Source organism: Protopterus annectens, chromosome 3.part0, assembly GCF_019279795.1.
Source record: "Protopterus annectens isolate FY-2018-M chromosome 3.part0, PAN1.0, whole genome shotgun sequence".
Taxonomy (NCBI): Eukaryota; Metazoa; Chordata; order Ceratodontiformes; family Protopteridae; genus Protopterus; species Protopterus annectens.
In genome coordinates, this window is record NC_056731.1 from 369,430,683 (window position 1) to 369,456,541 (window position 25,859).

The 25,859-nt window shown below is 43.4% G+C and overlaps 1 protein-coding gene across 1 annotated transcript in view; it reads right to left on the reverse strand.

Moving 5' to 3' along the window:
• HECW1 (HECT, C2 and WW domain containing E3 ubiquitin protein ligase 1) overlaps positions 1-25,859 on the reverse strand; it is a 2,794,797-nt gene that overhangs the window by 1,712,154 nt on the left and 1,056,784 nt on the right. The window contains exon 5 of the mRNA XM_044065592.1: positions 25,506-25,600. Within this exon, the coding sequence (XP_043921527.1) occupies positions 25,506-25,600 (95 nt within the window). The remainder of the gene's footprint in view (positions 1-25,505; positions 25,601-25,859) is intronic.

Here is a 25,859-nt window from a genome sequence, read left to right on the forward strand (position 1 = left end):
CTAGCCATACTCACTACAATTCAAATGCCCTACTTTGGCAATCCTGCTGATGTCATTCATTGTGAAATAAACCTTTGGGGAAGGAGTTCACCAGTAACCCTTGTGATGCATCCTATAACAGCTATATGCTGTAGTGTGATATAGAACTGTCAGGGGTTCTATACCCGCACATGTTGGTTGTGGATGTTTTATGTGTGTTTCAATGTCTGCGTAGGGAGCGATGCATTTTAGCCTAGCCACATTCACTACAATTCAAATGCCCTACTTTGGAAATCCTGCTGATATCATTCATTGTGAAATACACCTTTGGGGAAGGAGTTCTCCAGTAATCCCTGTGATGCGTCCTATAACAGCTTTATGCTGTAGTGTGATAAAGAACTCTGTCAGGGGTTCTATACCCGCACATGTCGGTTGTAGATGTTTTGTGTGTGTTTCAATGTCTATGTAGGGAGCAATGCATTTTAGCCTAGCCAAACTCACTACAATTCAAATACCCTACTTTGGCAATCCTGCTGGTGTCATTCATTATGAAATACTCCTTTGGGGAAGAAGTACTCCAGTAATCTCCATGGCACATACTATAACTCTGTAGTGCTGTAGTGTAATGAACTAGTTAGGTATGAGCTCTAATCCCAGACGTGACAGGTGTGTGTGTGTGCGTGTGTGTGTGTGTGTGTGTGTGTGTGTGTGTGTGTGTGTGTGTGTGTGTGTGTGTGTGTGTGTGTACCTTGTATCCTGTGTGGAGGTGGTTGTGAGTGTGTAACAACTAGGCCCAATGTGGAGCGGGGTTTGCAAATTTCTTATATGGTGGCCCTAGTATATATCAGAATGTCCACCTTACAGGGATAACAGATGTGAAATAGCCATGAGGCTGGGGTACAAATCCGTACACATACATGTTACATCAATTCCAGGCAAACAATGTTAGCAATCCTAGTATTACCCAGAGAACACTCTCCGCCCATGTCTCATACACACACACACTTGCCTATGAAACAGCCACAATGTTGGTAGTACACTACATATTGCCCACTGAAAGATACTATGGAGTGATTGCAGTGGGCTACAGAGGGCATGGCACCCTGTCCATCTGTCCAATAGGCACGTACATGCAGACAGTGCACCTTCCCCATGTTCCCCACTGGACACCTACAACATCTGTTGTGCCATCAAATTTGACCCACAAAGGACATACCATGCCTGAAAACATGCCCTGTATGGACAGATGCCACTGACACCAGGGAATGCCATTAGCATGCTATCAATGTAGGTGCAGGGTAAACCTGATGTCCACTACCAGTTCCCGACACATGAGGCCAAGACTAGCACATCTGATGATAATCTGTGTACACAACATGGGCCAGACACACCAGGTACAGTTCCACATGTCACTGTTCATGCATGTGGGAGGTGTGTACATCACAGATATCTTCCATGTAATGGACCAAGGAACACAAACACGGCAAGCAATGCACAGCATTGGCCACACACAATAGTCACCCAGGTGACTGGATGGTAAATACAATACCCACATGTGTGGGCAAATCCAGAAACTACACCCCTGAGCCACAATGCAGACCATTGTCATGTGGCCTGATGCCAAGGTATACCCATCACCTAGCCTTGTATACCTATCTGGCACAGTTGACCACTACACACCCATGAAGCAATGCACTCATGCATGTCAGTACTGGCACAGTGTGTGTGTGTGTGTATGTCTGTGTGTGTGTGTGTGTGTGTGTGTGTGTGTGTGTGTGTGTGTGTGTGTGTGTGTGTTGTATGATCACATTCACACTCACTACAACCCCCACTGGCATACTAAAGCATGCTGTCTGACATCTCCTCATACCCTTTGCCCATATAACCTCTGTATGACCCCTGTGGTGCATGTGATACCTGCACAGTAATGTGTTGTGGCAATCTCACTAGTGATGAGTTGTATTCCTAGCCCTGCCAAGTGTGTCAATGTGTGTGCATCCCTGTGAGAGTGTGGCTGTGTTGACACTGACACCTGTTCATGCGGACAGGCATGTGTACTAAACCTACCGTATAGCTTCCATATCCCTGTTGCAGATGTCACTCACCATCACATATACATTCTGAGGGCTCCTCAACATGTAACCTATGTAGTGCATCCAATAACTGCATAGAAATATGATAGCACTACATAGCCGTCGGGGGGTTGATACCCTGTGCTAGTAGGTGTGTGACACACACAGGCTTAAGTTTAATTCTCCCACCCCTCCCTGACTAGTCTTTGCCTCTGTTTGCCTCTCTCACTCCCTCTCTGGTGGATGTGGAGACCTACACCTGCTTTGCTTAGGCACCAGTATGTGTATTCTAAGTGATGCTCATGATCAGCTGATGGCCTCTGCACGAATTGCAGCCCTCCTCTAGCTGATTGCATGTGGAACAGCTGTGGTAACATTCCCATAGCCAATTTCATGGAAACACACTCCAATATCTAGGAACATCATGTTGGTGGTTGGGCCTTTTCATTCACTGTGAGCAGAAACTCAATCTGTTGTTTGGCAAACAGCATCTCAGATGGATTGGGGATTTGCCTCTAACAACATACACTGTAGAAACAGGGCAACACACAGTTGGGGGTGTGCCTGACCTGACTACAGACTGTAAATGCTGCTATACTGCATTTGGAGTAATGTTAGTTTAACAGGGTGTGTGTGGATATGGCTGTTCTACATGTTTTAATATCTGCCATGTCAGTGCTATGTTTATGAGGAATCCCCATCTGTAGGGTCATCTTCAGACTGTGCAGTGTGTGGTGCCTTTGGTTTTATATGTTACCCACAGAGTATCTATCTATGAACTGCAGAAGGTAGTATGAGGATTGCAGTCTGTAGATGGTGAAAGCCATGACAGTTACTGACTTCATAGCCCTCATAGGACATATGTTGCAACAAACCCTGTTACAACAGTAAATGCCTGAGGTTATCACAGCAACATGTCAATACTGGCCCTGTGTATGTGCTTCCAGCCACAACTTTGTCAACCTTTGTATATATGTCATGCATTAATAGGTACATATGTGCTGTACACCATAATTAGTGACATCATATCTGATAACAAGCCAGTGAGATATCAGACTGCTACACATGTTATGTACAGTAGGGGTTATATTTGATGATATACTCTGGACATTCTATGGTTGTGTGTACAGTACTGAGGTCTGTGTACTTATGGTGAATGTCGACAGTGCGTGTATTGTTAATATGTACTTTGGCCTGTGTACAGACTGTGGTAGATGTCATTATTCTTGGTCCCGTCCTATCTGATGTTATATGCTGCTCCACTGTATGTTACCGTATTGGCTTATATGTTTGTAGGGCCATACACATATGTCCCATATCACAGATAGGCATCGGACCACACTGTGTAGCGGCCCAGTATATGTAGGGTTAGTGTGTGAGTGGCACATATGAGGATGGTGTTGAACAGATAGTCCATATACTGTAATATTATGCTAGCTTACCATATGTGGCTGTGGCTGTGTTCACATTGATTGTGGTTATGCACTTTCACACAGGTGTATGTTACCTGTGCTGTGACATGCCTGTAGAGCCTGCTATATATGCAGGTACATGTGCATTCCCTCATAGGAGATGTAGGCCAGTGTTGAGCCAGTCTGCCTGTAGCTTCCACAGTGCTTTGTTACATGCCTAGCAGCTTAGTGTACTTACCCAGTGAGATGTCATGTCCAGATCTTGCCAGATGTACTGCTGCCGTGCCTCCCTTAACAGTCATGTTTATCAGACAGAGCAGTGGGATGCTGTACAGATGTATGTCAATATGTAGTGGGTAGTATGTGGCCATGGCACCTCTGTGCCAGCGGATATTATGTGTCAGGACAGACAGGTGTATGTGAATGCATAACCTATGGGGGCAAATGTGTACCAGTCGTTATGTGTTATGGCTGTTAACATCCACATTGTCAGGCTTGGTCTACATGTTTTGCACTAAGGGGTTCTGTGTATACCTCTGGACTGTCCAGAGTGTGTCAGAATGTCCACATATATTGGCCAATATCTCTGCTGTAGTTCACAGGAGCATTAGGTGCTAGCAGCGGTACTGTACTATGATGTCATTAGGATGTCTGTCAGTAGCCAATGGCGCACATGTGAAAAGCAGATGTGACCTCCCACACACACCATGTTTGTCAAGACAATCCCTATTACAGTAGGAATAGTCTAATAATATACCTGCTATCCATACCTGACATCCCCTTGCTCTACAAAATTGGGACTATAGGGGCTGAGGTAGGGCTACACTCCATGTTCAGGACATATGGTGAAAATATATGTAGATATAATTATCCAGATATCTATATAGATATTTACACATATACATATCAACATATATAGATGGGTATGTATATGTACATAGATATACATATACACACCCAGATCTATACATATACAGAGCAATATATGTCTACACATATACAGATAGTGATACATATGCACATATATGTATGGATATCTACATATATATTGTCAGTAGTAGGTATATCAGAATAGATATGTATGCACATATAGATATAGATGTCTACATATATACAACCTAACTAGGCATATCTATACACATAGGATGTGCATACATATATAGCTATATACACATATATCTATATATACATATACATATATTTATATATACGTATATGTATATATACATATATATATATATATATATATATATATATATATATATATATATATACACACATATATATATATATATATATATATATATATATATGGATCCAAGATGTTTAATTGAATGATCAAATGTCTGAATCCATTAAGCGCGAGCATACTTATGCAGAAGTGCTTTTCACAGAAGAAGCACTTTTGCGTAAGTATGCCAGTTGCTGAGGCCGTACTACATTGCGGATAAGGGAAACTTCCCTTCTTCCCACTGTAGTGTGGTCTCGGAGGGAGAATATTAAAGTATGGGGAGTGGGGGGGGTGCAGGGGGGTGAAGCCCCCCCTGCAAAAACATAAATGTAGTGTTTTTTTTTTTATTGACCCGCTTTAACGAAAGCACTTTTTCGGTTAAAGCGCTTTCATTAAAGTGTGATCGGTGGTTATGGATTTGGACGTTTGATCATTCGATCAAACGTCCTAGATCCATACATATATATATATATATATATATATATATATATACACACATATATATATATAAATATGTACATATGAAGAGATGTACACATGGTCATATATATGTAGCACTATACAGATGTGTATACAGACATATGTATGAGTATACATGTGTATGTATATGTAGACATATATAGACTTATTATATATGACCATATTCCTGTCATGTGTAAACGTCACAGTTGTGTATTCCGTCCCACATGTATCTCACTGTATTTATCTGCTATGTGCACATTATGATAAAACAACATATGTGATGCAACAGTCATATTAATAACAAGGACTACACAATTTAGGAACTACACGCAAATGTTCAATACTACTCAATATGTGTATTGACAGCTATATTAGTAAAACAACAGCAGTCTTCACAGTGGTCATGGCGTAGTGGTTAATTGCTGTGACTTCAGTGTAAAGGGTCCTGAGTCCAAGACATGCAAGGGCTGTTCATTTTGTTGCTGGGCAAAGCAAGGGCTGTCAGATACAGAGTGGTTGAGGCAGTTTTGATCAGCTTTAAGTGGGTTTGCGCGGGTTTGCGTGAAGCTAAGGTGCTAAGCTATGGGTAAATGTACGGGCACTTACACAGTGTAGGCAGCGCTTACCAGCGAGCAAATCAGCTTAGCTGTTATATTGCAGCAATGTTGATACTTGCAAAGCATAGCTTAGCCCTGGTAACCATGACACACAACCCAGTCTGATAACCTGTAATAAGTGTATGTAATGCCATGTGCAATACATGCACCTATGTGCTGTCAGTACAGTAGCAAGGGATGTGAGTGCCATGTGTGGGACACAGACATATATGAGGCCTGTACAGCACTGTTATCAATGTGAATGTGTTACATACAGGTGTAGTAGTACAAGGTATGTGCTGTCACACTGGCATGTAGTGTATCATGACAGTACTACTGTTGACAGTGCTAACCCAGGCAAGAGCATAGTGCTTAATGTAGTACTGACAACAGGCACACCTGCGAGCCTGTTGTATCCCTGGTGTGTGAGCTGTGCCACAGTATATATCCTTTACTGGGTAATGAGCCATCATGTGGAATGTAACTGTAGACTACCATCTGTACAGCACATGCTACTGAAGGAAGCCGACATGTAGTTATGGCATACATATTGCTGTCAGACGTTTGTCAACGCACTCATGCAACTGAATAGCTACTTGCCAAGCTGATGACTGTCAGTTCTTGTACAGATGTGCAGATGGCAGGTATGCAGCTGGGATATGTACAGGCAACCTAAGCTTGATTGACACTGACATGTCTGCCCAGCTGTGTAAGAAGTGGCACATATAGGAACTGTCACCCTGTACGCATCACATGCCACAGGTACCTCCACTACACTAACACAATCAACAGAACATGCTTAGGTACAGGTCTCCATCACAGACACTAACCATGTGTTGTAATGCATGTTGCATACATGTTACCTTGACCACCTCAGTGGCTATGTGCAGGTGGCACGTGGAGGATTGGCTGATGCATGTCATTCTCACCCTGAGGGTCATGACAGTAGTGCCTGTTGGTTGATTACCCACTGCCAGATAATGGTGGCAGGATAACATTGTACACACAACCCCTACACAACCCATCTCCCTTTGGACAATAGCTAGGTACACAGCTATGACCACCTGCAGGCATGCACCCCTGTACTGACATGTGTACATGTGTATGACTGAGTATAGCAGTGTTTGCGTGTTAGCACACCTGTACATGGGAATCCCATGAGGGCCTTCACAACCAGTGCAACACCCATTGCCATAGTCAGTTGTGGCTGCTGCTGTATGGGACATTACATGTACCCTGTTAAGCTCCCCCCATACCAGCTTCATGACCCTTGCAGTACCAGCGCAACAGTGTTCTACAAATGGGGTGATAGGCATGGGATACCGTTTGTGTTCTGGCATATGTGTGTAGTTGTGCATGTCCGTATATCTGTAGGGTACAGAATTCCAAGGCTGCATACTCCTATTACAATACCCATTGCCACACAGTAGTACAGATAGTGTTGTTGCTGCCCATAGGTGAGCCATGACAATGCAACACCCTACTACGCATGCGGCACGTGCATGAGATGCATATCCTTGTAGTACCAATGTTGGGGTATACTATGGGTTGTATCGCAGTCACGGCCAATGTGTGATGGTGGGTATGGCAGAGTTTCATCATGGGTTTCAGGGAGTACACTATCCAGTGGGGAATATGGGTGCTGTGTACACTGTTATTACACCAAGGTATACCCGGTATATATCCCATGTACCACATTATGGTTACCACTGTCACAATCAATCATACAGGTAACTGTTACCACAATCCAAGCCAGATATGCATGTGATGTATGCAGCCTACCTGTAACACATTGGAGACATGGTCAAGTTAGTTAGCAGTGATAGACCCTGGTATCTCAGATGTGTATCTGGCTGTTATGTGTCTGTAAATGTGTATATGACAGTATGTCACACTATGTATTGTCCAAATAAACCCATTACATCCCCCATTAGCATACTGTACATGTTGGAGGATGTTCTGCATGTACCATGTAACCTGGGACACACCTCACCCTAAAAGCTGTGTGGTGTGTGCAATGTAAGCCACACACTTCAGTATCACATAGCTAGGTAAGGGTCTAGTCCCAGTGTTGCCAAGTAACAGTGTGCATGTATGTGGATGGGTCTACATTAGGTTGCAGGGTATACATGCCTCAGCGGGCCACCTGTCCATGGGGCATAGGCAATAACCGGTTTAGTAACCTGTGAAATGTGTTCAACTGTACTGCTGATATGTCACAGCCATGATGTCACCACAGTGACATACCCCATTGTGAAATATAACTGCAGACCATCCTCGTGCTGACAAATGTACACCTACAACACAAATGGATAACATTATATGGACTGCAATCAACCAGTGATACTAACAGCTATAATGCATCATTGCTGGATGGCTACACTACCCACCAAATATCCCTTACACTCTACTCCCTACAGCATGTTACACAGCAGTACTGTGGTACGCTGTGGTACAGTCACTGTGTGCATCAGAACCATATCAGCCTGTCCCTGCATTGATTGCATGGATGACAAGGATGTGGCACAGGTATCATCATATGCACAGGGCATCCTAGTGCTGACACATGTACACCTACAACACAAATGGATAACATTATAGAAACCAAAACCAACCACTGTTACTAACAGTTATAAGGCATCATTGCTGGACGGCTACGCTACCTGCCAAATATGCCTTACACTCTACTCCCTACAACATGTCACACTGCAGTACTGTGGTACACTGTGGTACAGTCACCATGTGTATTAGAACCATATCAGCCTGTCCCTGCATTGATGGTATGGATGACAGGGATGTGGCACAGGTATCATATTATGCACAGGGTGTGACGTTGGTTTGCCAGAGGCCGAGGGTGGGCCATACATTTGACAAGATGTGTGTGGGTGAGGGGTGCACTGTTGGGAGCCGGGCGAGGTGATGTGGTGTGTGTAGGTATGGGGTTGCCCTAGGTGTGTTTGCATAGTGTGTGGGTATGCATGCACACAGTTCTGCCATGTGGCTGCCCTACACAGGTGTTTATGGACAGCCGCAGACCATACTTGGCAGGGTGTGCAGTTCACCGTCTCTGGCCATGGACATGTGGACTGTGCCTGCCAGGGGTTCCATGGGCACATCCAGGTACAGATCTCAATGTGCTACTCTCACCTGCTGATGACATTTGTCCACTGGTACCAGGTCCCTCCTGGGACTGGCCAGGACCAAGTGCATGTGGCCTGCTGTGGTGTGGTGTGGACAGCACACCCCTAGTACTGCCAGGGCTGCTAATGACACTACGGGATCCCCTTGGTGTCCTAGCATGTCCACATTGACTACCAGCTGTTGGCGTGGCTGGCCTTCGTCCCACGCAGCCGTCGCTGCACTCCCTCCACACGTTCAAGCACGGACAGACCACGGTCGATGAGGGCCATCATCTCACCAGACCGTCTATCTATGAACTCAGTTAATCCACAGATGGCACCAGCCAGTTCACGGGCATTGTCATTTGAAGACATGAGAACAGCCCTCTGCAGCCTCAGGCCCTGTCTGTGGTAATGTTCTATACGTGCCTGTGCCGCCATGACAGCCTGAAACATACTTCTGCTGGTGCCAGCTATGTCACCTCTGCCAGGGGCATGATATCCAGCGGCCCAACCACGAGCACCCTGGGACATCTGCCTATGTGGTGGCCTGCCTCACCTCGCTACCTGTGGGGGAAAACAATAAATGCACTTTAAAACCTGTACAGCACTGCCTAACAGTACACACACACACACACACACGCACACACGCACACACACGCACACACGCACACACACACACACACACACACACACACACACACACACACACACACACACACACACACACACACACACACACACACACACACACACACACACACACATCTCCATAATACCTAACTATCCATGGCTTTACAGACAGTCCCACATATATGTCCATGTGTTACCCCATCTTGCATCACACTTATTAACATACACAATTTGATACTACTGATTGACATTTCAGTCCTCTAAATGCTCACACAAGCGGCCACAACACAAGGCCTGTTACTACTTTACCTGCCTAACCTGTGTGCAGTGGTTTTACATGGCCTCACTGCTGTCATTCAATATGCACCCTCTGTATGCTCGGACATGATGTGCATGGCCCCTATATGTGTGGGCTAGTATGTTATATCCATTATATCTCACACTGATGTGTCATGTGTATGTAATGCTCAGTACATGCCAGATATGCTGCTCCTTCAGCCTATCATGTGACAACTGTAATATTTGGATACACTCCCTGGTGTTGACTAGTACTTCCCCAATGCATCTGTAGAACTGCATATGTGGGTTGTAGGTGACCTCTCCGCTGACTGCGATATTAAGGGTGTACCTGGTGTCTATCTTCCCTCTGAACCCCTGCTACAGACCATAGTATACTATTTGCTGTCCTGTGATTACACACATGACAGGTATTCCTGGTGTGTAATGTGGCAGTCCATGTCAATGTACTGCAGGGGCCCAAAGGGAGGTACAGCCGTATGAACACCTCACACATGTGCATACATGGCCACCCACACAAACACAGACATTCACACAAGATTCCTACATGCATCTACCTCCCTCCACTTCACAAGCGTGACCCTGCAGGCAAACTAACTAACCACCAGGATGCACACACACACATACAGGTGAGGTTACACAATGATAGTACACACAGTCCCCCTTGTACCCATCTGCCAACATGCAGAATATATGGTACAGAACAGCACCCAGTTCAGCTATAGTCAATCCATGCTAGCAATGGTATACATGTGTGTGATGCATGTGCTGTGTCACTAGATGATGCCCCTTCTCCTGGATACCACTGCACCCATGTACACAGTATTCCTGTGCACCTTTTCTGCACCGGCCATGTACTGTGCACCACAACTCACAGGTGTACAACCCATTGCGGCATGTGTAGTACTGTGTCAGTTATGTCAGCTTTACTTCTTATAGCCCCTATGTTTTTCAGCAACATGTACCTGGGATGATATGTGGACAGCTGTCATTGGTGAATGCCTGATGCCTGATTTATAGCTGTCAACATCAACAGACCATGTATGGCCACTCCAATACTCTTACACTGACAACCATCAGAGCATACCATGGCTATGGGGGGGTGTACACACCTTTATTGATTTTACACACACATCCTTGATCTGCTATGGGACCACATCACCGCATATCTTAGCAGTACACAAGCCCGGTATGTGACATATGTCCTGTATTTTCACATGCAGTGTCTACAGATTGTGTTAGGTGTTCGGCTGCTGACCGCAATGCATGCACACAGTGAGGGCATATGTGTGCACACCCTTATCATGACGGTTTATCGCATCTCTGGTTGTGTGTACTACAGCAGTCACTGCTCCTAGCAGGGGTATACCAGCGTGGGCCCTTTGCATTTGCCAGTCTATGTTCAGTTGGCCCTACACATGTCCCCCTATTCTGCATGATTGCAAGGTCTACTCATGTGCACATCCCATGGTGTTCACACAGTACCGTCACTATTGCTGTGTGGGTAGAGTTATGGTTGCCATAGGTCCTGAACCTGACTATGTGCAGATAGAACCATTCCTGGCATCCTTAGGATCACTGCTGCAGTGCACTGGTGTATCATGCTGAAATCCCCCCTCATTCAGTCTTTATGCAGATGCATGACAAGTAAGCCCTACACGTGTCACTTTGCAGTGTCCCATACACTGAACACCACATGTTGCAGCCTAGACCCAGCTGATAATGTGGACTACTGTAATGCCTTATGCCACAGTGTATCTCTGCATCAGTTGCCATTGTCCTACAGGTATATACACTGGTGTTGCACTGTATATGGTTGTTGTTCCGAACATGTCCCTTTTGTAGGCCATGTCTACCACCAGTATGTTACTCCCTGTGGACACATTCTGCAATGACAGGATGTTAGTTATCATGCAGGTGTCTGACATACCCTTCCAATACCCCATCATGGTCACCCCTGTGAGACTGTGCATTTCACAGCAGCAATACATGCACATGTACATCATGCATTCAGGGTAGGTGTGTTAAATGTGTGCATGGAATTTACCATCACCATTACATGCCCGGTGTGTTGGCAAGCATCTACATAAAACATACTCACAAGCCGCAGGCTGCTGCCTTGGTGGTATCCCGGAGAGACCTACATAAGAGGGTGAGAGGTGCAATGTCGGTGGCCACACCTCTGGCAGTGCTACAGGGTGGGTGCAATATTACAATATATCAATGGTACATTCCCACAATACTACCACATCTGGACATCTGTTTATCACTACAGTGCAGCAACACAATATATCTATGACATGTCAGATATGCATGATCTACCTGTACCAATGCAGATGTATACACAACAGTGGTCTACTGATGTGCCCTGTGTCCTTACCTGCACGCTCCTCGGCTGGTGTGTGGGTGACACCCACCTCCATGAAGGGGTCCAGTGGTTGTTAGCTGTTCAGATGGGCAGTTGCCACGAGGCTGGCTAGGAGCTCCTCCACACGTATCAGGGGGGATGGATGGTATGCCCCCCCCTGTGGTGAGGTGATCCCCCGGGCTGCAGCAGCACGGCGATGAGCATTGTGAAGCAGGTCAGTACAATGATGCCGGACCTGCTCGTAACTGTGGTTGTGCAGTCCGACATCATTGACCCTGTGGACTAGGTCGTTCCACAGGGCAGTCTGCTCCTGCTGCTCATGTGTGGCCCTTCCAAACAGCACTGGATAGTGCTGGATCATGTGTGCTATCAGCACTTCATTCTCCGCAAGGGAATAGGTGGGCAACTGTGCATGTGCCATCTTGGCTGAAAGACATAAAGATGGAAACAGGTTTGAGCAACTCATGCAGTAAGGTTACCACAGTTCGTAATACACATCTCTGTCACCCCCCCACCATATCAGCTTCAACAAAATGTACACACAACTCATTAGGTATGGCTACAGCTTACCTACCTGTGGGACAGATATTGTATTGTACCACACTTTCTGCTATGTGACTGTAGCCATGTCCCCTGTGTGGACACTATCATTGCTGGCCTGTTACAGACTATTCACCTGCATGCCATTGTCAGGCCCACTATAGTTCAATATATGCCAGTGGTATGGCTGTTTTGGGATTGCTGCACATCTGACATTCTGTGTTAGTGGGGATATCTATGCATGCTGCTGGACATGTACTGGGATTGTGTAGACTATTACTACTAACATATGTTCTATGACAGTGACACAATAACATGTATATGTTATTTTGGCCAGCAGATCCACCTCTCCAAACCCATATGCCCATGATACCTGGCCACATCACATGTGTATTCCATCCTGTGGCCTCCTCATGTACTGTTCCAGCAATACCATCAGGTGGAACCACCCAGCTTATGTTGTCCCCCCCCTCGGGGCACACACAGACATGTTCCTGTCCCCTGAGGTTAGGTCTAGGGTCCGTTCTATACCAGGCTCCACAGACACATGTGGGATGTGCTACATCAGTCTGAGGCACCCAGTACACATTCCCAGGGCCAACATCCTCCTTCTGCTCAGCCTCCAGACCAGGCACCTTCAGGATGTGGACTGCTGCTGTGAGTAGCAGTGGGTGGGAGGCTTGCTCCCATTGTGCCCATATTGGGGCCCATGGGGCATCCACATCACAGACCACACACACCATCCACAGTGTTTACCCACCACATGTGTCACATATCACCCCTGTAGACTGTCCTCTATATCTACCAATCCTGACCACCTCCACAAGTGTACCTGACATACTTCCCCATATTCTCATTGTATACATCACAGATGGGGGCTATGTGGTCCCAACAAGGGACTAACATGTGACATACCCATCCATGTTGCACACACTGCCAGCTGTAGATATGTGTGTATTGCTATGTGTGCTGGTGCCTCGCACATAGCACACATCACTGTGGTAGTAATATAGGGGACATGTCTTTACATACATATATGTTTGTGTGTGTGTTTGTATATATGTAGATGTGCATATAGGTATATATCTATATATGTGTAGATATATGTGATGCAGTATATATGTGCAAATATATATGTGTACACATGGGTAATTGCATATTTGTGGACATACATGCTGATATACATATATATCTTTATATATTATATATGGGACATATGTACACATATGCATACCTATATGTGGGGTACATTCAGACATCTGCTCCACAATCTCACAACACCTTTCTGCACAGCTGCACTACAACACAGACAGGTGCGACATATGGACATGGCTTGACATTAGGGGGTATATGTAGGACCCAACTGCAGGTAACCTTATTACATACCTATGGCATTCTGGCATGCTACATTACAGATTAACCTGAGTATCCTGCCAGTGGTGGGCCATGGCTCACACATGTCCATCATAATGGCATTACTTCCACCACCAGCTATTGGCCACGTAATATACATACTTCCCATTACACAACACACACTATGATAATTTACATCTTGTCAGTCAGTGCTGACCTGCACAGTTGACGGCTATGGCCCACTACCCACAGGTTTAGACACTATTGCCCATAGCAGTTGTTCAGTTGAACATCATCACAACAACACCTAATGGCACATATAAATCATTCCACATCATCTATCCCATTATTATGGACCAGGTACTACATTCTATTACATGTATGTATACTTCACATACCTGTTGTGGGAATGATGCCTTGTTGAATGACTGCTGGCTAAATGCCTGTTACTTAGGCTTTTATTTTGAAGAGTTTTGTCTTTCTTTCTCTTTTTTTATTTCTTTTCTGTCTGTCTCTCTCTCTCTCTCTCTCTCTCTCTCCAGTAAATGGATTGAACTGCTTTGAATAGATTGCAGCATGGCTTTAGTAGGTGATGCACATGACCAGGTGATGGCCTCTGCACCAATCAGTGTCCGCCACTTGCTAAATGCATGCAGCTTGCTGTGTAGTACTTCCAATTACCACTGTCATGGCAACCACCTACTATAAATCTGTACATCATGTGGGCATGGTCCCTTTACCTTTCCTGTGTGATGGACATCTTTCCTGTGTATTGGCATCAGTGTTAAAGACAGCAGGTAGCAATACCTCTTACAGGAGAATGGGCACACTCAGGCCAGCTACATATCTGTAGGAGGTTCCAAAACTATAGACAGAGTATGAGTAGAGTTGTGTTATGCTTTGTATTGTACTGGTGTTACAGAGTTTGTGTGTACATACTAGTTTACCTTGGAATGGAGTCTGTCTGCATAGCTCTCAACTGTAGGCCTATCCTCTTGGTGGCCAGAGGTGTGCCTATCATGTTTTGTCTGTCCACCACACAGGTCCTGTGTCAGATATTTCACCGGCAGTGTGTGCTGACTGCTATCAGTACATGGCTATATCCATTTATGTTTCCAACCTCAAATCCCTGACTAAGGGTATGTTGCAAACTATCCTGTAACACCAGTGACTTGCTTAGTGTATGGCAACTGTTTTCCACATATGGGCCTGTGTTCCAGCCTCTGTCCTCCACCTACATACCAAGCTTTGCACATATGACATGCTGTCAGGTGTTGTTCTGTAGTGGGCTATGAGTATATCATGCTGCCATTCCTGCCATCAGTCCACTGCTGTTGTATCCCCCACACATACGGTGGGGAAAGGCCATATATGTGTGGGTTTCACCTAAGCAATACATATGTGCCCTTATGCATTCCAGAGGCCAGTGTATGTAACAGTGGTATATGGCCCTGTATTATTGAGTCTGGAGGGGAATGCACCATAAATAACCTAGGCTGTTACAAAATGTGGGGGTATCAGGGGTGAGCTGCCTTAAGGTATCTGAATGTACAGTACCATGCAAGTCACCTATATTTACATTACTTACATAAAATGGGTTAATGCAGGCCTACTGGCTCCTGCTATACAGACTGTTCTGTTTGTCAGTGTGCTTGTGATGGTGTCAGTTATGCCTTGTTATGTAACAGTTACATCCCATTTGGTCAACTGAAGTCTTTACCACCTAGTGATTGTGTACAGAGTGTAGATAGAGACTGCTGAACTATACACCTGCATTATTTACTGTTGACTGTTTGGTATCCTGGGGCCCAGTCTGTCTTTACTATTGTACAATTTGAAGGGCTTGGCTTGGACAGCAACAGTTGTGAACCTTTCCAAACTACTGTACTAGTATAACTGTTTCACAGTTGCATTACTCTGTTTATGTGGATGTCAGTGTCTGAACAGCTATATGACATGGCATATAAAACTGTAATAGTACACAAATAAAGGTTTCTATTTCTGCAAACTTGTGTGTGGTGGTTTATCCTATGACCTCTCTGTGGGTATATGTTGCAGGCAATGATTGTCATTTGTATGGGTGGCTCATACAGTGTCTAGATGTTAAGGTGGTAACTGTAGGCATAGTGGCTGTTCCATATTGTGTGCACCTTCTACATATGTATCTTACTGTAAATATCTCTGCATGTGTATGTGTAGTCACATGTATGTCTATATATATATATATATATATATATATATATATATATATATATATATATATATATATATATGTATATATGTATATCTGTATCTGCATATATGTGTCTAAATATATGTATCTTGGGGATGTTGATAGCTTCTACATTGTACAATTCCTATGGGAGCCAGACTGTACTGCATGATATGTTACCAATACCATCCTGACATCATACAGGTGAGATGTAGTACTGTTAACATCTTGTGCCATGTCGTGTCAGGTCCTGGTTATGGGATCTGCAACATTTGGTAGTGTATTGCAGGTGGACATGTTTGGCTGTGGGGTGGGGTTACTTATTCATACAAGATGTATATTGTTTGGGGCCTCTCAACCTCATTAACGGTGCATGTGGACATATATGTTTTAGTTAATCTCCCATTGTTATCTACAGATGTATGTTCATATATAGCTATATATATATATATATATATATATATATATATATATATATATATATATATATATATATATATATATATATATATATATATATATATCTGCTTACATATATATATATAACTATGTCCGTATATACCTACATAGATATATATCTGCTTACATATATGTAACTTGCTGTGTATATTTAGACATATAGGTGTAAACATATGCATGTATAGATGTAGGCATTTGCATGTATATATGTCTATATATATATATATATATATATATATATATATATAAAACTGCATATATTTATATGTTGTATCTGTTTAGATATTAATATATTTACACACACACACACACACACACACACACACACACACACACACACACACACACACACACACATACATCTAAATGTTGGAATACATTCTCTGTACTGTTGAATGACTGGGCTGGATGATATGGTTTTGAAAACATCAGTGTTACGTATATCTGATATGGCTTAGTGGTAAATCACTTTGGCTATGGAGTGCAGGGTCCTGGGTTTGAGCCTTGTAGAGGCTGTTTTTTTTTTTTTGCTAGGCAGAACATGTGCCGTTGGATACAGTGTAATTAAGGCACTTTAAAGCAGTTGTAAGCATGTTTGCACATGTTTGTGCGGAGGTAAGCACTGCTAACTTCAGGTTACAGTTGCTTATACTCAGTTAGTTTCTAAATTGCTTAACCTGTGTAGGCATAGCTTACCCCCTCACAAACAGGCTTAAACCTGCTTACTGCTGCTTTAAAGTGCTTACTCCCACTTATCCTCACATTAATTTCTTTAAAAGAAAAGAAAAATGGGTTGATAGGAAATTGGTGAAAAAAGGGGCACAAAGAGGGAAAGACAGTAGGGAAAATAGCCAGGAATGTGCAGGAAGAGTGTAGGGAAGGTCCATAGCTGCCCATTTCTTCTAAAGCAACAGCTGTGCATATACACTGAATTTGGAGGTAGATTTGGACACTCAAACCCCTGGGAGGGGGTGAGGGCAACAAATATAAGTTGTGATGCCAATTAGACAGTATTACAGGTGTCCAGTGGACACATGTGTGAAATGGACAGCTATGTATGGGGCAAGATTTTTTTGTGGGAACAGATTGCCCTTTTTTTTTCAGGTGAGAGTGGGATGTTGGGGAGGGGTAGTAGGTATATTTGGGGAGGTAGGTTGGGTAGGTTAACAGACAAGACAAACAAGACGAATACATGGGCAGTATATGACACATGTGGGGGGTAAACACCTTGATGGGGAGGGGTGTTGGGAAATCGGAAGCCCACAAGCCCCCTAGTGGTAACAGTGGGACTGAGGTCTCCACCCATGGGCAGTCACCACTGCACCTTCACAGCCCTGTAGGTGGCTGTACTGGGGGCTGAGTCGCAGAGCCAGACTGACTCTCTAATCGTGACACGTGGCCCTCGAGCTGGTGTAGAAGATCACCAAACTGTTTGGTTGATCTTTCTGCGCTCCACGGCCCCAACCTGGTGATGGGTGATAGGCGCCTGTCTGCACCCACTTCCGAGGAGGAAGAGCCCCGTCCACTGAGGCAGCTCCACCCGAAGGTGGTGCAGGACCAATGGACAGGGAGGTCCCTGGTTGGGCCCCAGACATGCTGGTGCCTGGTTCCACTGCCAGCTGAGGTGGGACAGGTGGGTCCGCTGGGACCAGATTTCCCAAGCATGCTATAGCGTTTAGATTTCATCATCAAATGTGGGTTAGTAATAGCCAACACATTCCAGGGTTAGGTATAACAGCATGCATATATATTCCCATTAACCCAGACACCAGATACGGAACAGTTGCATAGCAAACAGAAGCCATGCATATATGGGACCACAATGGTAATACATTGATGGCACCATGCCACCAATATTGGAATAATTCCATACAGCACATGCATGGGAACTATTAAAATATTTATCAAACAATTGGACATTATCAGAACATACGTGTCATTACATACCAGTTGGGGTGGGCATGTTGATTATTGTTGGAGATATGGTGGGGGGGGGAGATGTCAATTAACAACTAGTATATTCCTGTAGTCCACATTACTTTCCTAGCCTAGTGCTGTTATCTGTACCTTACAAGTCTTACTATACTACCCTATAGCCTTAGTTTGAACAGTGATATGGCTGTTGTCATCATTACATATGAACTGGATTTACCTGCAGTATACACCTCTTACCTGGTATACCTGTGGAGGGAATGGTTGTTAACACTAACTAACTGTTTCTACACATACTCCCAGATTTAGGGTTGATGTTGTGCACATAGCAATCCAACTCTTTCTGCACAAACTCTGGCCATGTGTTCACTACATGCTGGTGTGTCGGGACATATCTAGAATATTGCCCTCTTCCACCTTTAGTGACCTGACACACACATATACATGGTTTCCTACACAGTTATATTATGTAGCACAGTGTGGGTGGCAGTGACCAGTGATACTTTATTTTTCAGAGGAAATGCAATGCTCACAATTCCCTACAATACCAGAGTGAACAGTACCAGTACAGGTTATAATGGTCTATATTTCTCAGCACAGTGTTCGTATCCGTTGTACCTGTGGGAGCAATGTTTGTTAGCACTACCTGACTGTTGCCACACAAAGTACCAGATTACACATTAGTATTATGCACATACATCTCACTCTGTTACTGTACAGAATCTGGTCACAGCTTGACAACATGGGAGTGTAGATAGGACATACTTGAAATATTACTCTACTAACAGTTTCGGGGGGTACTACACTGGCAGGTGTGTTCTCACAGATGTTTGGCAATCAATTGTATTCCCTGTTTGCTGGCTAAACATCTGGGATCATCCCACAGACATACTAGGGGGCAGGGGAACAGGCAGCAGATATGGGCCCATATACTGGACATTCTGGCCTCATCTGTACAGTTATGGGGTATGATTCTGTATGCAGCCTACTTCCACTACCAGGATTCATTCCATGGCTGTGTCTGCTACAACTTAAACACTGTCCATCACAGTTGTGTCTGCTAAATAGATAACGCTGTATATCTCCTGTCTGCTTTTTGTCTTATTAATCCCTGACCTTGTATTACAACACTCTTATACAGATTTCCTAGACAGTTATATATTGCAGGACATTGTGAGTGACAGTGATGTGTAATACCTCATTATTCAGAGCAACTGCATATCATTCTTGTATTTCTAGGCACAGGACCTGTGGGAGGAATATTTATTAGCACTACCTGAATGTTCCCACACACAGTACCAGATTCCACATTACTACTATGCACATACATCTCACTCTGCTACTGTACACACTCTGACCACAGCTTGACAAGTTGGGGTGTAAATGGGACATACATGGCTTCTTAGTCACATAAGATATTCGGGAGTTACTAGTGTGCCAGCTTTGTTCTCATAGCTGTGTGTGTTAGTCAGTTGCATTTCCTGTTTGCTGCCAATACATCTGCTGTAATCCCACTGATTTCCCAGGGGGACAGGGTGATAGGCAACAGATATGGGCCACTTTAATGGACATTCTGGACATATCTGTACAGTTGTGGGGAATGAATCTGTATGCAGACTACTACCACTGACAGGATTCGAACCATGGCTGTGTGTCCTAAAAAAAAACAACAGTTCACATCTCAGTTGCATGTGCTGTTCGGTTTTTGTTATCTGCATTTTCCGTTTACTGTCTATGTGTCTCTCGGTTGTACTAAATGGCTCTGGGGATTACACCTGTCATATACAGGCATTCCTACGCATTCAATTTATGATGCACTGTGTGGGTAACAGTGCTTAATACAACAGTTCTATTACATGATTGCAAATCTACATTACCATATGATACCTGAATATACACATACAGTCCAGCAGTTAGACCTGTTTTGTCAGGCTATTACACTTTAATTGACATACAAACAATATGAGACTCTTCCTGCCATATTCTCTAGTGTATGCAGTACTTGCCTTGAACAATACAGGTTTTATACAGTTAATTAATTTACTACTACTTTTACTTTTATTTCCTATGACAGTAAATCCATGAGTATTACTGACCTGCCTCGCGTCGCAACCTCGCCAGGTGACTGATGTGGGCCTCCTGGTTCACAGCCTGCTCCATTGCAGCTGTGGGAGACATAAGAGGAATATTTAGCCATACCTATCCATGATATACCTGAGCTGTCAATTATTACACACACACTGGGGTGATACTTACACATGGCTGGAACATCCCCTGCCACTCTAGCCTCTTGGAACCACTCCTCCAAGAGGTCCCCCTTACGCCGCTTCAGGTCGGCATAGTGGTTCCTGACCTGCTCACCAATTCGGGGTATGCCAGTGACACTGGTGAGGTCATGGATGAGATGGTCCCAGGCCTCCGCCTTATATTGGGAGTCCTGGTACTGGCCCTGCAGCAGTCTCTGATCATGGTCTTTGACAAGGAGCCCTGCCATGACCTTGGACTGGATGCACCAGCTCTGCGCCTGAAAGCACATACCTTCTCCCTCTTACTGCCATAGTGCCTGCAAGGGGAAACTACAACCAGTTATGAGATGTATTCCCACCTCTTGGGTTTAAGTAGGGCTCATTTCCTGCACTTTTCCATGACTGGCTGGTTTTGAAAAGGCTAAGCTAAGGGCACACCTTCTTAACTAAGGTTGGCATTGTTTAAAGGGGTATACCACTGGGCACATTTAGTTAGCTGGTCTACACATTGCTTACACCTCCTATGCTGGCCTGTGCAATGCTTAGCGTTGCTTACATTACACTTTGCATTATATTTCCTTTTTGGCATTGATTTCTTATTCATTACATCTTATATATCTGCCTGGTATCCTTGATTAATGTGTACGTACACTCTATGGGGTCCTTCTGTTTTATTGGGAACTTCAACATTCTATTACAATTACACCTCACTTCTGGGCTTACTGCTGTACTCCAGTTCACATATTTATGTTATTTAGTGGGTTATGGTACTGATTCCTTTCACAGATTCAGTTTGATTTTACTATGGTGAGGACTTGTTTGCTGATACCTCTTTCTGCTTTACTACTGTGATGGCTTGGTGGTTAACTACTGTGACTATGGTGTGTAGGGTCCTGGGTTCGAGATCTGCATGGCTGTTTATTTTGTTGATGGCCAGAACAAGGGCCGTTGGACAGAGAGTGATTAAGGCACTTTTAAGCAGTTGTAAGTGGGTTTGCGCGATGGTAAACACTGCTAACCTGCCGTTATATCTGCTTACAGACAGTTAGCTTTAGAATTGCTTAACCAGTGTAGGCATTGCTTACTGCCACACAAATAGGCTTAAGCCAGGTTACTAGTGCTTCAATATGCTTACTACTGCTTATTTGCGCTTAAACCTGCTTACTAGTGCCTTATTCATTATGACACTGACACCTCACATGTGCATTTACTGCAGTACTCCAGTTCATAAAAATATGTTACTTACTGGGTTATGCAACATAAATATTACTCATAACATGCTTTTCCATGGAAAATGGAATGTGCAACAGTGGCACTCGACCCAGGAATGACTGCTCGTAAGGCAGATACCAGTGCTAGTGATCATCCTGCTGCTGACGACTCTGGACAGTTCTGTAATTCCTGATCAAACTGCCATAAATCAATCTTCAAGATATGGAAGGCTGAGCAAGAAGTGAATATGATACAGAGAATGTGCATACTAATAGGTCCAATATACTTTATTACTCCAAAGTAGGCTAACTTTATTGTACAACCATATATCACATGGCATATTCAGTGTATGGTGTGTGTGTGTGTGTGTGTGTGTGTGTGTGTGTGTGTGTGTGTGTGTGTATGTGTGTATGTGTGTGTGATCAATGTATATAATTGCAGATATTTGTATTTACTGCATCTTTCTTTTAAAGTAAGAGGAATGTAAATCTTTAAGGGGTGTTACCACTAGATGGATCAGTGTGCCATGTGAATTCCTCATGATAGCAGTTCAGTAAAGAACGAGAAATGATACAATGGTGTGGTAAGCCTTCATAGTGGCTGTTGTCAGATATAGTAATCATTTCATCACAACTGTATGGAGCAACTTTTACAGTTGTGCTAAATATCTTTTAAATCATGCTGAGCAAAGTCAGTATGAGATTAACAGCTTCTGGCTGGACTGAACAGTGCATGACATTGGGGTGTATGAATTATGTCTGACCATATACCGTGACCTCATTCTCTTTTTTTACTACCACACCCTTGAGACAATGATTATAACTTTCTGCAGGTTCTTATCAAAAACATTCTAGCATTTATTCTGTTTTATTCAATACTATAATATATATACATGTTGCGTTTTGTAATTAATTAGAAATAGTAATTATGTTGCTCATGGAATGCCGCAGTTATATTCCAAAATCAGGAAAAATGTGGGCATGTTAAGCATCTTTCCTTTTCTTTCATAAAGTTATGTAACAAGCTTTTTGTTAAGCACCTCTCACCACGGCTATGCTATAGTTTTAGACTAGAGCATTAACAGTGTCATTGGCCACCACTAGGAAAACACAGGAACCAGTAAGAGTTTTGAAACATATTCAAATACTTCAGCATTTGTTGGGCTGAAAGAAGTGACTGAATATGTATTAAAGGTCTTTTTGTTTCTGCAAATGTTCTTTGGTGGCTGTTTTCTGGCTGGCAATAGAAAGCGTCTTACAGCCTTCAAAGCTGTAAAACACTAAGCACACATATTTTTTTTCTTTCTGATTTTTGTAGTACATGGGAGAGGGATACGTTTAATGCATTGCAAAGTATAATGATTGGGTCTCACTAATCATAATCCAGCCTGTTTTGAGTTATTGACATGGATATCAGGATTCACCTCTTGAGCTTTGCTCTTGAGGTAAATTTATTTATATTCATGCCTTGGATACATAAACAAGCTGATAATGATTGGACACCCATAATAATCCTTTATTTTTGACACCTCTGACTTTTTTGCTGTACTTACATGCTGTATCAGCTATATTTAACTAAATGTCTTAAGATTAAGCTCTGCAAATTGTACAGCTTTTCACCAAAAATAACAAATTTACTAGTGTTAATTTGTGGCTTATTTAATATTATAGCTTGCATATGACATACCTGTATACAGAAACAATTGTTTATATATGTCATATTTAATATTAGTGTTCTGTTCTTTGAGTCCCCCAAAAAGACATGAATGATTAGCATCTATCCTGCTAAGGTAATGAAATGTATAAATTAAGTCTAGGGAACGAGATGGTAATTAAAGGAATCACAGCAGTCCCATCAGAATTAATATATTTAGGTGGCCAGCAAAATTACTTGAGCCTGGGGACCCTGACCGGATGAAAAATAGGATGTCTCAGAAAAAAAAAAATTAATAAAATCATGAAAGCGTGCTTCTTTAAGAATAATAATTCCATTGAATTGAATTTCAGCTTTGTACAGCGGTAGCGTTGTTGCCTCACAGCAAGAGGTTCTCCCGTTTGATTCTCGGCTTGGGTTGGGAGTGCCTTCTGTGTGGAGTCTGCATGTCCTCCCTGTGGTCGAGTGGGCGTTCGAAAGACATGTGTTGAATGGACGTGCCTTTGTTGAAGGTTGGGTGTCGGGCTAGCAACTCGACACCATAAAAAAAACAACTGCCAATCATTAGCAGACCGGAATTCCGCTGTGGCGACCCCTAACCGGGAAAAGCCGAAAGACAAACAAACTGTAAACTTGAATATATTTTTCAGAAGAGCTAGAATGTTAAGTGTGAAAGCATTACTGTTTATGCTGGGACTTCTTAATCCCATGGTATCTGTTTGTATCTGTGTAGAGTATTAGACTTTTCTATACATTGCTTGTTGCATATGCCACTAGCATCAGTTGCCCACGTCACCGAATGCTGAGCATCATGACTCTTCCTCACTGGAAATCACTGAAAGTAGAAGTGTGCACCAGCAGGGATTCTGTTATTTTGGGTGATTTCTCCTTTTCTTCATGTTTGTGCGGCCACAAAATTGGTATATATAATTTTGGGGGAGTGGGGTAAGCATCTCTTATTGTGGGTACAGAGGTGCTTTTCCCTTTTACAAAAGTGCTTAAAGTTTGAGTTGTCAATCTTGTGTGGTTCATGTATCTGTGTTTGGTGAGATGGCCCATTGGGTTTTTGTTATTCAAGGTTGCATAGTAGAACTGGTTTACTAACTACTGAGTGTTGCAATCCTCTGGCTGTTTTTAAAGACTTGTAACAAAAAAGCCAAATACGATAACCTGCTCTACTTTGTGGCCCAAGGGAATCCATAGTTTGCTGGTACCTAAAACCAGCTATACATAGAAGCACACATCTAGATATGCATATGCAGACACACACACACACACACACACACACACACACACACACACACACACACACACACACGCACACATACATACAAACACAGAGACACATGCATACACAAACACACACACAGACACATGCATGCACAAACACACACACAGACACATGCATGCACAAACACACACACACACACACACATGCACACACACACACACACACACACACACACACACACACACACACACACACACACACACACAAACCCACTTGCAGACACACATACAGACACACACACACACATGCATGTACAAACACACACACACACACACACGGTAGGGCATGCAGTGTCACTATCGCTTAAGTTATGTCCAAAAACAGCATATCTTATTAGAGTAATCGGGTACCAAGTCGTGCTGACAGTCCCATTTGAGGGTGTAATCAGATGCACTGAAATAAATACGAAAAGCTAATAAGGCAGATGGGGTTACTCACTGGTGCTGAAGGATTCTTCACAGTGACACTTGCGGTTGTTTCTCTCAGAGCTCCACTCACTCCATGATAATACTTGAAGCAGATTTTTGTTTGGGCTGAAAAGAGAAAACAAGTTGTTGTTAACAGGTGTATATAGTTACAACAAAAAAACTTTTTATGGGTCTGATTAGCTGGAAAATATACAGTACAGCACAGACAGCTGAAGATATTAATGGAATAAGGCTAGTGGCAAGAAACAATGAAAACATTAAATACAACACATCTCTCAAAAATGAGCAGGTAACTATCTAAGAATGATCCACATCATAATAAATGCCACTTCTGTGGCCTGATCTGCTTTGCAAATGAAGTCAG